The sequence below is a fragment of the Oryza sativa genome, chromosome 8 (assembly GCF_034140825.1).
Source record: "Oryza sativa Japonica Group chromosome 8, ASM3414082v1".
NCBI classification, from domain to species: domain Eukaryota; kingdom Viridiplantae; phylum Streptophyta; class Magnoliopsida; order Poales; family Poaceae; genus Oryza; species Oryza sativa.
The window spans coordinates 15,580,690-15,598,375 of record NC_089042.1 but is presented as its reverse complement, the minus strand read 5'-3'; the positions used below and the strand labels follow the sequence as shown (position 1 = coordinate 15,598,375).

At 43.5% G+C, this 17,686-nt stretch overlaps 1 protein-coding gene across 1 annotated transcript; it reads left to right on the top strand.

Moving 5' to 3' along the window:
* The first annotated feature begins 772 nt into the window (after positions 1–772).
* Positions 773–11,148, top strand: LOC4345331 (berberine bridge enzyme-like D-2). Its single transcript, XM_015793776.1, has 2 exons — positions 773–778; positions 9,541–11,148. Exons 1-2 carry the CDS (start codon positions 773–775, stop codon positions 11,146–11,148), a joined length of 1,614 nt encoding a protein of 537 aa, XP_015649262.1.
* The last annotated feature ends 6,538 nt before the right edge of the window (positions 11,149–17,686 follow it).

The following is a 17,686-nucleotide window of genomic DNA, read 5'->3' as shown; positions in this document are numbered from 1 at the left end:
CGCGCCCTAAGTACCACCGTGAGTGGCGCAATTAGTAGCGGTCAAGTCGTCATCATGGCTGATGCACGAGCCGGGCCAGCCGGCGGCGGCCGTTTTGACTCCCCGCGGGGCCCACAGTCATGGCACGGGAAGTCATGAGGCACCGCGCTAGACCGCCCTCAGAGGACCACTGTCCGACGCGGTTCCAGGGGCTACTGTCGGTGATATGGTCCCGGGGGTATGCGAAGTGTAGGGAAGTCTCCTTCCCATCCAGCCACGCGGCCATGCAGCCTTGCCCTCCCCCCGCACCTCGGACGACGTTGAGGCAGCCAGGGGGCCTCGGGATGCCACGTCGCGCCCCTTGGGCCCTCGGGTTGCCTCTCCCCGAGGCCCTCATCCGGCCGCCACGTGGCAGGGGAGTGAGTGGGGCGGTGGTCGAAGCTGGACCGCCATCAATGCGCGGTGCCCCAACCGTCCCTCGCCACATTTAATGCGGTGAGGGCGGTCGTGCAGCACTGCCCGATTGACCGGATTGTGACCGGTCTGTGACCGGTCACATCCGATCGGACGAGCGGCGGTGCCCCCACGTTCCACCCTGTGCTCAGCAAAGTGGGGGCAGTTATGCTCCATCCCATCAATGTACCGTCAGGAGCTCCCTCCACGTGAGGTGAACCGCCAAAAGTCTCCATTCTTTTAAAGGGGAATGACAAGGGCGTCCCTCGTGTCAGGCGGGGGACGACGCTGGGTCCCACTCAAGGACAGACGGCTGCTTAGCTTCCGGGCGAAGGCACGAATGGCGGTATGACCCAGGCGGTGTGGGTCCCCCTCCCGTGAAGGAGTAGGTAGAGGCGGTGCATGTGGTATCCCCTTGAACTATAAAAGGAGGACCTTCCTCACCGAGAGGAGGGGACGACTCTCAGTTAGCCTGAGCCCCAGGGGAAGAAGAGTTAGAGTTCTCCCTGGAGTTTAGGAACCTTTGTAACACTCCATCCTAAATCCCACACACAGGAGTAGGGTATTACGCTCCGTAGCGGCCCGAACCTGTATAATCCCAGCTCTCACGCGCGGTCTCGGAAGACTCTAGGCGGACATACGATCCTTATCAACGCGCCCTTTCCCCCGGCCGAACTCACAAAAGGGGTGTCTCACGATCACCCGCTAGAGAGGATCATTCCTCGACACATATAATCAATACTCATGTACTTTCACAAGTACAATAATCACAAATGTAACAATGCTAACTATATAAAGCCTCGTTATTTAGGCTTAGACTTATTAGCTTAGGTTTTAAGTTAGCTTAGGGTCTCATCGGATGGCTTGTTTGGCTGAGGCTTGGGCTGAGGCTTTTCAGCCAAACAAGTGGGACCCGCAAGGGAGTTGGATCATCAGTCGTGGCTAATTATGGAAACTCTCTAGTGAACATACACAGAAAATAAAAATCCCAATACCACCAGCCATAGAAAATCCTTCACCAGCCATATAAGCAAAATAAGCCAAACAATGGTTTTTCTTTGGCTGAATTGAATTTGGCAGATTTAGCTGATCAGCCAAAGCTTCATGCCATCCGATAAGGCCCTTATTGGCTTATATGATTCATAAGTCGGTGGATTTAATATCCTAAATTTAGTAGTGGAGTCATACCTATATCTCACATAAGCCAAAAAAAAGTTGAGAAGCTCCAAAAGTTACACATGTTGTTCATAGTGTAACACTCACTACTGGAGAACTCCTCATCTCTCCCGGTTCGCAACCCCCTTTACTCCCGGGTAGCGAACTAGGAGGGAGAATCCAAGACTAAAGATGGTGGTCTTTAGTCTCGGTTCAAATACCCGGGAGTAAAGCTCCATCTTTAGTCTCGATTAGTAACACCATCCGGGACTAAAGATGGCTCAGCCACTTCCCGGTTGGTGTTATCAACCGGAACTAAAGATATTTTTTTTATTTTTTTTAATTTGGTTGTGCTGTGTGCTGCCTATACATATATGCATATATATGTTTAAATACATATATATGCATAATATAAAAATGTATATATTACACATATACATAACTACAAGAGATCTTATGATAGGTGACGTTTCATTTACGTCACAAACACATAAAATGTTGTAGATATTAATGAGTTATACAACTTTGTTGTTAATAAATTTTTCATTTGAAATCATTTAGTACTTGAAAATGTTGTTTGAAGTTGTCATAATTTGATATTCAAATTCAAATTATTAAAACAAAGTCATATAGCAAAATGACCAAAACAAAAGTTATAGATCTTGATAAGTTATACAACTTTGTTATTGACATTGTTTTCATCTGAAATCATTTACTACCCGAAAAATTATTTGAATTGAAAGGAGAGAGGCAAAATAGACTTTTCGGTGAGGGAGAAGCAAAAGGGGTTGGGCTGGCGGCCCAAGAGCGAGGAGGGGAAGGGGAAGTCGGCCCAAGAGGGAAAGAGAGGCTGTGGGTTGAGGGAGGGAGAGAGTAATACTTGGGCCGAAAAAGGCCCAAGGACCAAGTGAGTGATTTTAATTTGTTTTCTATTTATTTTAATAGGTTAAATAAACTTTGTGGTATTAAAATTAGTTATTGAGCTTCTAAAATTCACGGAAAATTTTAGAGTATAATTTAGCCCACGTAGGATATTAAAAAAATATTTTCGGCCATGATTTTTATATGAAAATTTTAGTTTCTTCATTAATTCACTTGATTAAATTGCTTTAACTTTTAATATATTTAATGCATTATATAAATATATGACAAATTAATATTCTTCATGATGTCCCAATACTTTATGACGATTTCTAGTTGGTATTAACAACGAACATCTTTTTTTCGTCACTAAGCCACCCCATCTCATACTAATCGTCATAAAACGAAATGTGCTAATGACGAATAGCTCCGACGTCACGAGAAATTCGTCACAGAAGGTCATATTTCTTGTAGTGATATATGTGTACACTATATGTATCTATGCATATATATATGTATATGCACATATATGTATATGCACTTAAGTAAATATGGCCTATATTTATTTAAGTGCATATATGTGTACTATATGTTTTTACACATATATATGCAATTTGCATACATATGTAGAAATACATATAATATACACATATATGCACTTAAGTAAGTAGAGGCCATATGCATATATTAACAAAATATGAGTTTGCACCTAAGTAAATATACACATATATTACCAAAATAAGTACACACAAAAGTAAATGCATGTGTGCATATATAAATATATACATGTATGACAATTCCTTCGGACTTTGTAATTTTTGTTTTTGTCATATACTACGACTTCGTGAGATCGGAAGAAGGACCGGCTTGATGAATAGGCTTTCCATCGTTATATAATTCTCCTGTGGGAGCGAGAATCTGCTTGTTGATGAATCCCATCATTTGTTGTTGAACAACCCTTATGAAATCATCATGGGTGAGGTTCTCTATCATGTAAATCATCAGTCATTTGAAAAAAATGGGATTATATATATGAAACCAATAAGCTAATGGAGCAATAATTAATGGATGAATAATTTTATGTACTTCTAGGTCCTAGCCAGTCCTGATTTGGTGTGCTAGGCAGTGCATATACTAGTATACATAGTAGCCACACAAGTTAGTCCCCTGATCCCGCTTTGCACACTGAAGGAGAAACAACGAGAGATTTAATATGCATATCTAATTTAGAACAAAAAAGTGATTCAATATACTCCTGCTTGTCCTCATCCCACACGGGGACACCCTCTTTCCTCCATAGCACTTTCAAATCTTCAACGAATGGTCTTAGGTACACCTCACTGTCGTTACCAGGTTGCTTCGGGTCTTAAATAATAATCGGCATCATGATGTACTTCCGCTTCATGCATAGCCAAGGGGGGAGATTGTAGATGCACATGGTGACCGGCCAAGTGCTATGGCCACTGCTCATCTCTCCAAACGGATTCATTCCATCCGTGCTTAAACCGAATCTCACGTTTCGTGCATCCTCGCCGAAGTCTTTAAATGTTCTGTCGATATTTCGCCACTATGACCCGTCGGCGGGTGTCTCAGTATCCCGTCTTGTTTACGTTCTTCTGCGTGCCACCGCATCATTCTAGCATGTGATTTGTTCCTGAAGAACCGCTTCAGCCTTGGTATTATAAGGAAATATCACATCACCTTAGCAGGAATTCTCTTCTTCGAAGGCTGTCCATCAACTTCACCTGGATCATCTCGTCTAATCTTGTATCGTAGTGCTTTGCAAATAGGGCATGCTTCCAGGTTCTTGTACTCCTCACCGCGATACAGGATACAATCGTTTGGACATGCGTGTATCTTCTGTACTTCCAGACCTAGAGGGCAGACTGTCTTCTTAGCTTCGTACATTGTTTCGGGCAATTTTTTCCCCTCTGGAAGAATGTTCTTTACGAGTTTCAATAACTCGCCGAATGCCTTGTCACTCACACCGTTTTTAGCCTTCCATTGCAAGAATTCCAGGGTGGTACCCAACTTTTTGTGGCCCCGCTCACAACCTGGGTACAACGATGTTCTGTGGTTCGCTAACATGCGCTCCAGTTTCTGCACCTCCTTTTCACTTTCGCAGTCCTCCTGTACGTCCCGCAACATTTGACCAAGTTTATCAGCACCGTCATTACCTTCAACATCCACCTCGGCCTCGCCCATTGTGTTTTCTTCAAATCCCCCGTATTGAGCCTAGTCCGTAATTTACTCATCTTCTACTTCATCTTCTTCCATTGCAACCCCTAACTCTCCGTGCGAGGTCCAAAAATTGTAGCTACGCATGAACCCCCACTGAAACAGGTGGGAATGAATACTTCGTGCAGTGGAATACACCTTTTGTTTTTTGCACTTGTTGCATGGACAGCTTATAAAACATTATGCTTGTTATCATTGGCCACACCCAAAAAATAATGCACGCCGCCAATAAACTCTTTCAACCGCTGGTCCACGTACATCCATTGCCGATCCATCTACATGAAATGCATATAAATCATAAATATATAAAATTCACGGAATACAAACTCATTAAATAATGATATAATAATTGAATATAATTCTTCATACAATCATTATTATATAATAATACCACATATTATTCATGTTTTAATTATATTTAAATTTGTAAATAAATATTTAATATGTTGTACTTATTTTAATTTTAAATTAACTTAGTTTTAAAATTAAACATTCATACAATAATTATATGTAATTATTCAAACTAGTATTTATAAAATTCGAAATAAACAAATTGTCTATATTCTATATTCCCTACACATACTTTCTCTCTCATCATCTTCCATCACATTTTCTAGATGGAAAAATGTGTAAAAAAATAGCTCTAAATGTAAATGCTAAGCAAAAAATAGAGGAGGATGAAGTTGCTAATGTTTTAGAGACCTCAAATTTGTATATTAACACCAAAAAAAATTGCTAAAAATTTTGGCAGCACCTCCCTCCCTCAAAGCTTCATTTTGTAGCAATGGCTCAGGCTGGAGGAGGAAGAAGGAGTATATAAAGTTGTACAACTTTAGTCCCTGTTGGTAACACCAACCGAAACTAAAGATCTGCAATATCTTTAGTCTTGGTTGATGAGACGATCTTTAGTTCCCTAGCCCCCCAACAGGGGTTTGACATGCCCTATCAGAGGCCAAACCGGGACTAAAGATGATCTTTACTCCCGGTTGGTATCTCTTAGTCCCGTTGGAGTAATAAATTGGGACTAATAAACCTCTTTTGTCCCGGTTCTTTTTGGAACTGGGACTATTGTGGAAATCGTCCGACCCACCAAAGATCATTTCTCCAGTAGTGACTATTAAGCCACTCTCATACCCTTTACACATGCTGTTCATAGTGAATCCTCCAAAAGTTGAGAAGCTCCCAAAGTCATATATGTAAGGACGTAGTTTGACCTCCACGTATGCATAGTGATTTTCATCAGGGACGAACCTCACATGCATATGCACAAGCATCAGCAAAATTGTATGACTAGCTAATGCACTGTGATAAGTATAGCTAAAATTGCCTCTAGTAGCATCCAAGAACACCTTATTCCTACACGCTCCAAAGTTAATCCCCATTGAGTTAAATTCGCACAAATCCTTTTGCTTGCCTAATCAAGTAACAAATCTGGAATGTAGTCAACAGAAGAATATGCTAGAAAAGCAACGGAAACACCAATACACATCAGAAACATAAAGATATCTGCTTGCATTAACACGTACACTTATATATACATAAGTTTGACTAGCTCATAATAAGCTTCAAATTAAACAAAATAACAAATCAAATTGCAACTAATAGCGGTAATAGTACCGTTTTCTTAAGGGAGCGAATAGGGTACAGTATGCGAATAGCCTCCACAATACACATGTTTCACACGACGTTTGAGCAATTCTCAGGGCATATAGCCAATGGAAGATATATCTACGAGAAAAAGGAGATGCCAAGTATGATGAAATCATACTTGTGACACCCTTTACACAGTACGAGCCACACCTGTATTTTCTTTTTGCATTTCAGCCATATCAGTCAGTTGCATTTTGCATTTAAATCATTAGGTTTTTTTTTCACATATAAGTCTGACAGTATACCCCTAAAAATCATAAATATATATAAACACCCACCCGTCCCCTCCCCTCGTCATCTTCTTCTTCCTTTCCCTAGCGCGGTGCCACCTCTCCTGCCGGCTCTCTTCTTCCTGGCGACACCACCACTACCGCCACTGGTGCCAATAGGGTATTGGGCATATGCCCTACGTTTCAGGGACTGGATATACTACTGTCCCAATGTCTTACGTTTCAGGGACGGGATATACTACTGTCCCAATGTCTTATACTTCCCTCCTGTTTCATATTATTTAACATTTTAAACAAGGTTAAGTTCAAACTTTTATAACTTTAACCACTAATAGCTTTAAAAATATTTAGTTTAAAGAAACTAGAACAAGATATATAGAATTATCTTTCAAAGTATTGTAATAAAAGTAAACATACATTTATTTATTATAATAGAGAAATAAGGTCAAAGATATATTTTGTAGACCGTATTATTGTCTAAAATGTCAATTAAAATAAAATTGAAGGGAGTATATAGTTAATTGAAAAAAGGTCCAATATATAGACTTCCGCTTTGCTTAAGCACAGCACAGCAGTGAGATCAGGCATGCGCAACACCACCATTCTGCTAAACTTGTACCGTTGTGTCATCACTGGTCCCTAAACTTGTACCGTTGTATCATCCCAGTCCCTAAACTCACAAATCGACCGTTCATGTCCTCAAACTTGTTCGACTATGTCATCCCGGTTCCTAAACTTACAGATCACTCGTTTAGGTCCTCCCATTTGTTGAGTTGGGTCACCCCGGTCCCTAAACTTGGATTTGAATATCATCTGGGTCAAATAGGACGGTCTAAATAATTCATAACTTTTTCATGTGAACTCTAATGAAGACAAAGTTGATATCAAACTTGTAGCCCTCGACGCGACCTACAACTTTGTAGTTGATTTTTTTTATTCTAAGTCATTTTTTGTCCCAAAATGTAATTTTAAAATTAAAATTTCAAAATCTATAAACATGCAACAATATTTTGGGACCCTAAACAGTTTTAATTCAAAAACTTTTCAACTACAAAGTTGTAGGTCGCGTCGACGGCTACAATTTTAATATAAAGTTTGTCTTCATTAGAGTTCACATAAAAATATTATGAATTATTTTTTGAAATAAAGTTTTTAGACCATCCTATTTAGGGACCAGAGTGACACAACTGAACAAGTTGGAGGACCTAAACGAGGGACCAGGATAACATAGTCGAACAAGTTTGAGGACATGAACGGTCGATTTGCGAGTTTAGGGACCGGGATGACACAACTGTACAAGTTTAGGGACCGGCGATGAAATGTATTATATTATTAAAGGAATAGAAAAAGGAGCCTCCACGTTCGCTCTCATGACCTAAAAATTCTCACATTAATCGGAGAAAAAGAAAAAGCAGAGTCTATATAGAAATACAATTTCGAAATAGCTAAAATTCGGAATTAAAAAATAAGGAATATTAGAAGAGGAGACTAGAGTTTATATAGAAATACAATTTAGAAATAGCTGAAATTCGGAATTAAAAAAAGGGAATATTAGAAGAGGAGACTAGAGTCCATATAGAAATACAATTTAGAAATAGTTTAAATTAGGAATTAAAAAAAAAGGAATATTAAAAGAGAAGACAAGAGTCCATATAGAAATACAATTAGGAAATAACTGAAATTCGAAATTAAAAATAAGGAATATTAGAAGTAAAGTATAGAGTCCATATAGGAATACAATTTAGAAGTAACTGAAATTTGAAATTAAAAAATAAAGAATATTGAAAGATGAGTTTATATAGAAATACAATTTAGAAATAGCTGAAATTCGGAATCAAAAAATAAGGAATATTAGAAGAGGAGACTAGAGTCCATATAGAAATACAATTTAGAAATAGTTGAAATTCGGAATTAAAAAATAAGGAATATTAGAAGAGGATACTAGAGTCCATATAGAAATACAATTAGGAAATAACTGAAATTTGGAATAAAAATAAGGAATATTAGAATTAGAGTATAGAGTCCATATAGAAATACAATTAGGAAATAACAAAAATTCAGAATTAAAAATAAGAAATATTAGAAGTAGAGTATAGAGTCCATATAGAAATACAATTCAGAAAAAAATAGAAATTCGGAATTAAAAAATAAGGAATATTAGAAGTAGAGTATAGATTCCATATAGGAATTTAAAACTAACTAAAATTCGGAATAAACATAATAAAATAAAAAGTAGTGTTTAGAGTCCGTATAAAAATACAATTTATAAATAACTAAAATTCGAAATTAAGAAAAACATGAGAAGAAGAGTTTAAAGTCAATATAGGAATACAATTTAGAAGTAACTGAAATTTGAAATTAAAATTTAAAAATTAAAGAATATTGAAAGATGAGTTTAGAGTCTACATAGAAATACAATTATAAATAATAAAAATTCAGAATTAAAAAAAAGAAATATTAAAAGACAAGTCTAGAGTTCATATAGAAATATATATAATTTACAAATAACTAAAATTTGATATTAAAAATAATTAATAACTAACACTTATATAAAATACAATATGAATATTACACATTAGTAGTTTCGTAAAGTTATTGCAAAATTTAAAATTATGTTGTCATTGTAATATATTTTAATAATATAATAAGAAAACATATATGCTATTATATGAGAGAAAATATAATGATGCTAGCCGCGCAATCTGCGCGGGCCACCATACTAGTTATATATATTATAATAGAGAAATAAGGTCAAAGGTATATTTTGTAGACCGTGTTATTGTCTAAAACGTTAATTAAAATAAAATTGAAGGGGGTATATCGTTAATAAAAAAAAGGTCCTATATATAGACTTCCTCTTTGCTTAAGCACAGCACAGCAGTGAGATCAGCCATGCGCAACACCACCATTCTGCTTCTTGCCCTCCTCCTCACCTTGCTCTCCTCGTCCTCGACATGGCCGCCACCGTTGACAGGCGTGTGCCGCCGGCCAGCATTGCGACGACAGAGCAGCGGCGGGCTCGCTGCCGTCGTGCCTCCTCGCCACCGGCGTCCGCAACTTCTCCCTCGCCGGGTCGCCGGCCTACGACGCGCTGCTCAACTTCTCCATCCAGAACCTCCGGTTCGCGCTCCCGGCCGCCGGCGCGGTGCCCAGGCCGGCGGCCGTCGTGCTCCCGCGCGGCCGGAGCGAGCTCACGAGCGCGGTGCTGTGCGCGCGCCACGCCTCGCTGCGCATCCGCGTGCGCAGCGGCGCGCACAGCTACGAGGGCCTCTCGTACACCGTCGGCGACGGCGGCGACGACGCCGACCGCGTCCGCTTCGTGGTGATCGACCTCACGAGGATGAACAGGGTGCGTGTCGACGCCGCGTCGGCCACCGCGTGGGTTGAGTCCGGCGCGACGCTCGGCGAGATCTACTACGCCGTCGCGTCGTCGTCGTCCTCCCTTGCGTTCCCGGCTGGGTCGTGCTCGACCGTCGGAGCAGGCGGGCATATCTCCGGCGGCGGGTTCGGGCTGCTGTCGCGCAAATTCAAGCTCGCCGCCGACAACGTGCTGGACGCGATCCTCGTCGACGCGGACGGCAGGGTCCTGGACCGGAGCTCCATGGGCGAGAACGTGTTCTGGGCGATCCGCGGCGGCGGCGGCGGCGGCTGGGGCGTGGTCTACGCCTGGAAGCTCCGGCTCGTCCAGGTTCCGAACACCTTGACGGCGTTCACGCCGAAAAGGACCGGTTCGGTGGACGCCATCGCCGGGCTAGTGCATCGGTGGCAGTACGTCGGCTCAGCTCTGCCCGACGAGTTTTACCTCTCCGTCTTCCTCACCATCGGCGGCGCCAGCTCGTCGTCGCCATCACGAGATGGAAACGTGACGGTGTCCTTCACAGGGCTGGTTCTTGGTTCCAAGGAGCTGGCCATGTCGGTGCTGAGCGAGAGGTTCCCGGAGCTGGGCCTCGCCGAGCCGGAGATGTCGGAGATGAGCTGGGTGGAGTCGGCGGCGAGGTTCGCCGGGCTGAGCTCGACGGAGGAGCTGACCAGCCGCGCCTCCAGGACGAAGCACTACGCCAAGAGCAAGTCGGACTACGTGCGGTCGCCCATCGCGAGGGGCGCCGTGGCGGCGATCCTCCGGTACCTCGCCGGCGAGCCGGCGGGGTACGTGATCCTCGACCCCTACGGCGGCGCCATGGCGCGTGAGGGGAGCGGCGACACGCCGTTCCCGCACCGCGCCGGCAACCTGTACAGCGTCCAGTACGGCGTGACGTGGGAGGCCGGCGACGACGGCGGCGGCGGCGGCGGCGGCGGCGAGGCGCGCATGGCGTGGCTGCGGGCGCTGTACGCGTACATGGCGCCGCACGTGTCCAAGAACCCGCGCGCCGCGTATGTCAACTACGTGGACCTCGACCTCGGCACCAATGCTCTCGCCGGGAACGTGTCCTCGCCGTCGTCGTCGGTGAGCCGAGCACGGTCGACGTGGGGCTCGGCGTACTTCTCGCCGGCGAACTTCGAACGGCTCGTCGGGGCCAAGACGCTCATCGATCGTTCCAACGTCTTCAGCAATGCGCAGAGCATTCCACCGTTACAAATATAAAGTTGAAAGTTGAAACAATTCTTTTGCCGGCAAGAACAATGTTTAGAGAGTGTGTACTGCCATGAAAATATCTAAAATTTTAAAATCAAGGATACATCAGAATAATATGATATAAAAAGGGATTTGCTATAAAAAAAATACTGGCAATTAAGAATAGCTTTAGGAAAAAAAATAAACTTGGATGATATGCCCATGATATTGCCCACAAAATCTTGGCAATACCTTGTAGATAAATAACATGATACATCAATTGAACAAGAGTAAAATACATGACCGGTCCATAAACTTAGAAAATGTACATTTAGATTCACGATCTCGTTTTAATGTACCATCCCGGTACAATCCGCGGTTGACCACCTCTGACCGCCTGCCACGCAGGCAGTATATTTGCATCCTTCCCCTCCACAAAACGTAGGCACTGTTGCAAACCTAAATCCATTGCATTCTTCTCCACTTCCAAGGGAGAGAGCAGCGAGTAGGGCGATCTCGATGACTCCGGGAGAGGCAGCGAGGCGCTGGGCTCCGCGAGGGGCATCGGCGTGGTAGGGCTCCGGAGAGGCAGCGTCGCTGGGCTCCATGAGGGCCAGCGCGTGGCGGCTACATCGTCGGCGCGGCGGTGATGGACTTCAACTTTAGAGCAGATAGAGAACCAGCACCTGTGTATCGTGGGTTGAATTTGAACCAAGGACTGTGTTTGTTTCTGTCAAAAATGTGCTTGCCAGGCTTGAAAAGTCATGTAATCACATTGTTGGCGGTATGGCATCAGGCCCTTCGACAAAACCTGCCGAAACCACGCGACCAGTGGGGATTCAAGCCCGAGACGTCAAGGTTAGTCAGGGCGAAGCCCCCCCTCCCCCCCATGGCGAAGGCTATGGAACAAGGACGGCGAGAGGCGGGGAATCGCGCGGGTACCTTGCCGGGCCAGAGGCCTCTTGGGCAAAAGATGTAGGGCGAAGAGTATATGCCGAAGGGAGACGACTTCGCCATAGCAAGTTCGCCCCCGCGAGGACCGAAGAAGCTATTCAGGCCCATCAAGCCTAGGGGCTATTGGGCCGACGATCGCCTAGCGGCCCATCAAGGGCCCATGAACCTCAATTACATTATGTACCCATGTAAATGTCCCTTTCATAAGGGTAACCATGTAAATTCCCCTGTATAACCAAAACCCTAGTAGTAAGAACCTGTAATGGGGCTATAAATAGTCTCATAGGGCCATGTAATAGGGGGGCCCCAAGAAAAATTCTCAATTTAATACACTTCACTTCTTTTCCGACTACTATTGAGTAACCATGTCTTTCGACGTATGCAGTTGTCGCTTCGACAACACACATCACTGTTTGATACTATTCTTATTCCTAGCCTAATCAAGAGAGATGATTTCTGGAACCTGACACAGACCCTGCAATATAAATCATCTTTTTTTGGTTTCTGATTCAAATTCCGAGTTGGTTTTGTTCTACAGAATGTTCTACAGAAGTGTGAGCAACTACTGCATCAACAATGTGGTTTGTCCTGTTGTTTTAATCAAAGGCACTTGAGCTATCTTCGATCAACATTATTTGCTGCATTTTAAATCAAGCCTCTGAGGTTGCTACTGCGCTATCTGTAATTCCACACAATGGTACTGCATATTTCACATTTGAAGACTACTTTGTTATGGATCGTTTTATCACATGATGGTGTTTAGGGATGATATTAATGCCTACGTTTTGTGGAGGGGGGCAGATGCAAATGTACTGCGCTGGCGGTAAGACGCGGTCAACCGCGGATTAGACCGGGATGGTACATTAAAACGAGATCGTAGACCTAAACATGCATATTCTAAATTTATGAACTTAAGTGATACCGCCTGTCAACGTTTGATGTCGCGATTCCGGTATTTGCATAGTATGGGGATCGTTGGTACTAGGATATATGCGAGACTGTAGTAAAAAAGACGGAGACGAGGATTTTTATACAAGTTCGGGCTCTTGAATTATCAGGTAATAACCCTACATCCTGTTGGCCGAAACTGGTGTTGCTCTTTATTCATCTGGATCACACAAATACAACATGTGGGATAACATATCTGGCTGTCAGTCGACTTGACGGCTAGATAACCAACTCGTAGTCGACGACAGGGTAGTCTTCTTCCTCGAACACGAACTCGTCGAGATCAGAGATAGTGCTTGACCCCTCTTGCCGGCCCCCGTAGGTACCGGATAGGGTTTGTCTAAGCTAATCTCTGATATTGATATTTGGAGGGCGTGTTGGCTTGTTTGTTGATCTTTTGTCTTGATCTATTGTTCCGTGTCACCTCTCCTCCTAGGGGGCCTTGTATTTATACCTATAGGTGTTCCCTTGTCCAAGTAGAACTAGGGAGATCAATATGGATACAATCCGAGTAGTCCTTGTCGTTTCCATGTAGAACTCTATTCATATCCTTCCTTATGCGGAACTCCTCCTATATCCGAAGGTTGTTCCCGTATAAGACATGGTATATGGTGGGTTCTGCCGAGATTTAGTCGACTACTATTAGGTATGTGGTATCCATAACCCTGACACCGCCCCACAAGTTTAAGGACCGGCCATGTATTTTACTCATAGAACAACTATAAAATGTGACGATATATTTATGGCATCATCATAGTACAATCCTGGTCAACCTTTATATACCTTCTCGATAGATATCATGATACATCAATTGAACCACTATAAAATGTGATGATATATTTATGGCATCATCATAGGACAGTCTGGTCAACCTTTATGATATATATACTACTATAATCTAGATGATACTCCTATGATATTGCCATCAATCTACACAATACCTATGTAGTACTACTTCATCCCACAATACCGATCTTCCTAGCATCCAAAAGTTATCTCAAAACAGTAACACATAACCCACTTCCAATTCAAATTTCATCCTATACTACCCTTTTTTTTGACAAATTGATCCTTATAGAAAACTTATTTCAAAATTAGTCCCTGCCAAAAACTATCAGCGCCAAAGCGGTTGGTGCTAACATCGTGCCAGCGTGGTGGGCGAGGCACGACGTGGCAGGGCCTCAGCGCCAATGCATTTGGCGCTGACTCCTTGTACACGCTAATTAGACTGATGCACGGCGATTAATAAGCAATGTACTTGTGGTGCAATTGTATGTTCATTTGCTTGTGTACCCTAGCACCAAGGTTCGAATCCACATCAGGTCAGCTATATTGTTGGCGCTGAGCCGACTCTCTAGTTTTTGGTAGGGACTAGTTTCAAAATAAGTTTTCTACAAGGACCAATTTGTCAAAAAAGGCCTATTCTACCTCAACTATCATCCAACATGCAATATACATTATTTAATAAGGGGTACTATAATCTTTTTTCCTAACCTTGATACATGCTAAACAATCTAGAACAACAAGTATTATGAGATGGAGGTAGTACAATAAATCTCGATGATAACTTTCATACCTCTATTAAATTACGTTTTTGGTGATGGGCTGACGACATATTTTTCATGATCGTATCTGTCCCTTTTTTTACTAATAGGGGATAAATCCTAGGCAAATTTTGCTACAAAGACATCCGCGACTTCGTGGTTTTAGCTGTAGTACACCGCACAAACTCACTTTTGGAGAAAAGCACTCTCTAAACATAGTTATTTGCCAACGGACACTGCACCGATTAAAATAGTGTATTTGTGCCGACGAGGCGAAAGTGGGCCTAAACATTTACGCGAGTGACCAAATTGCCCCTCATTTCTCTTCCTCTCCTTCCTCCCTTCCCAGCATCGACGCAGCAGAGGAGCTAGCATCGAGGTGGCGGCCTGGAGGACGCAAGGGTGGCAGATCCGCGGGCGAAGCCTCCTGCCACGCCGTCGACGCACCAACTCGAAACATGGGTGCATCAGCCGACGCTGCTAACTCTGGCCTATGAATTGCATGCTCCGCCCAGTAGTCCTCCGCGGTAACCATCAGCAAATAACCACATTTTGATAGTGCATTCCCCCAAAGATTGACTTTTGACGTGTCCTAGAGCAAAAACCACGAAGTCACATTGTCCTCTATCAAAATTTGCCTACTAATAATGGTAAACTTTGCTATAGGATATTACGACTTTGTGATTTTAGCTGTGAGACAACACACGAAGTCACTTTTGAGGAAAGCCACTATAATCTTGATTATTTGCCAGTGAACACCGAGCCCATTTATTTTATGTTTTAGTGCTAACTAGACGAGAGCAAACTCACATTTTTGACACGCAGTGACCAAATTACCCCTTTCCATCTCTCTTATTCAATATGATCCCCTTAGCCAGCTACTCCCTCCCCTCACCCACCGGTCGACGCCGTTCTCCCTCCCCCTCGCCCAGCAGGAGCCGCTCTCCTCCCCACCTCGTTGGCGCCGTTCTTTGTTTCCATCTTCTCTGCTCGAAGGTAGCTTATTAGGGCCGACGGCTCTTGGCGACAGAGCAGATGAGCAGCAACAGCAAGACTGTCGAGGTGAATAGCAGCGCGGCCGCCCAGGTGCGCCTCCACTAGCAACACGAGCGCTCGTGCAACCACCTCTGACTCCATCACTTGTGGTGCCATGGCGGGAGGCAGAGGCCCCCGGAGCCGACGACATGTGTACGACACTCAGCGCCTCGCCCTTGCCCCTTAGCACGCGCCGGGGAGTCGGGCGAGGGAGCATGCCATGCCAGCGGCCGCGTGCATAAGGGAGCCGACTCGCACCGCCATGGCGGAGACGGAGGAGGTGAGGAGGGAAGGCCTTGGTGGTCATCGGCAGTGAGCGGAGGAGGTATTGTGGCCGGAGTGTGAGAGGGAGTGAAATGTGAGAATATGACAAGTGGGTCAAGGGGCATTTTTTTTACATTTCACGATGTTTATCTCTCCTATCAACCGAAAATTAATATTTTAATGTCTACGGTGTCCATCAGCAAATAATCACATTTTGAGAGCGTCTTCCCCTAAAGATTAACTTTTGATGTGTTCTAGAGCTAAAACCACGAAGTCATCGTAGTGTCCTATAGCAAAATTTATCTGTCCTAATTAAGTATGTTGACTCAGGGACTAATAGAGGACAAATAGAATAATGCGAATGGTCAAACGTCATGTCCAAATGTTATTAGCATCGTACATTTAAAACAAGATAGGAGTGATTCCACGCAGTTTTTATTAGTAAAATATTGAGTGCTATGAATTAAACTGGATAATTTAACGGATACTTAAAATGAGCCCGAGGATATGCCAGGAAGCTGTTTGCAATTTTGTATCGAGACCTAGCTACTACCATAATTAGTACGCTAAAAATCGCCTCTAATGGCAACTGTATATCTAAATTGTATGCTCCAAAGTTAGCTCGATCCCATTGAACTAACACAACTACAAAATTGTCTTTTTCCGGACAAGATCCTTCAAATTGCAAATCATAGGTGGACCAAAACTACTTCTGCATGTAAAAATCGTTCCCCGGAAATGGCTCAAGGACCACATGAAAAAACTATTTTCACAGATGATCTATTAAGAGACCCGTCAACGATAATACGTGCATTATTGCAAAGCGAACCACTTATGGAGCAATGTGAAGAGCAAGTGGACCCCACGCGTTCCTGCACCGGCCACACACTACTTTTCTTTCACCTTTTTCTCGTTCTCCTCCTCTCCGCTCACATGCACCTTTTTTTTTTCTCTTCTCCTCTCCCTTTTTTTTGCGGGGAAGGGGAAAATATATTACTCAAAACTAGCGTCCTCGCAAACAAGTTACGAGATAAAATTACAACTCTCACCCATCCAAAAACCATAAACTGAATCAACTCTAGACTTATTTGTCAAGAAATGGCTTACACAGTTTTGACTACGGGAGACTGTTGATTCTAACTTCTCGCTCTCCAGACAGTAGCACTTTAGCCTCCTGAACAATGTTGGCACTTTGTAGATTCTAACTTCTCTTCTCCTCTCCTTTGCTCCACCTCACATCACTCCACTCCCACTCCCTATCCTCATCTCTCCCCCCCCCCCCGGCGCCCCATCTTCTCCGGTGGCTGAGGTGGAGGGGACGGGAGCGAGTAGGCGGCAGCTAGGGTTCACCAAACCGTTTTTGGGTGCGGTTACCGATCCACGGTAAGACGGTTACTACAAGGTTTACTGTGGTTTTAAAAACTGAGAATGTTACCGCACGTGATAACCATGATAACCGTATTGTTTTGTAAACCTTGGCGGACTGGTGGTGGTGGTGGCAGTGGCGCCGGCGACTACTATGATGATCTCGGGGTGGAGTAATGAACCTGATCAAAGTAAACCATAAATTCGCAAAAAACCTTTTACTTGCCTATCCTCCTTGTTTTGATATGATGTTTTTTTTTATCAGAACGTGCCAGAGAAAGCAAGGAAAAACCAACACACTAGATACTTGTTCTTTCTGCCGGCAGGGACGAAACTTGTGAAATTCTAAAGCCATAGTATAATAGAGATCGTCATACGTCACGTACCAAATTAAAATCCCCTATGTTTTACACAACAACTTGATCCATTATTATACCTACTACTATCGATCGGGGGTT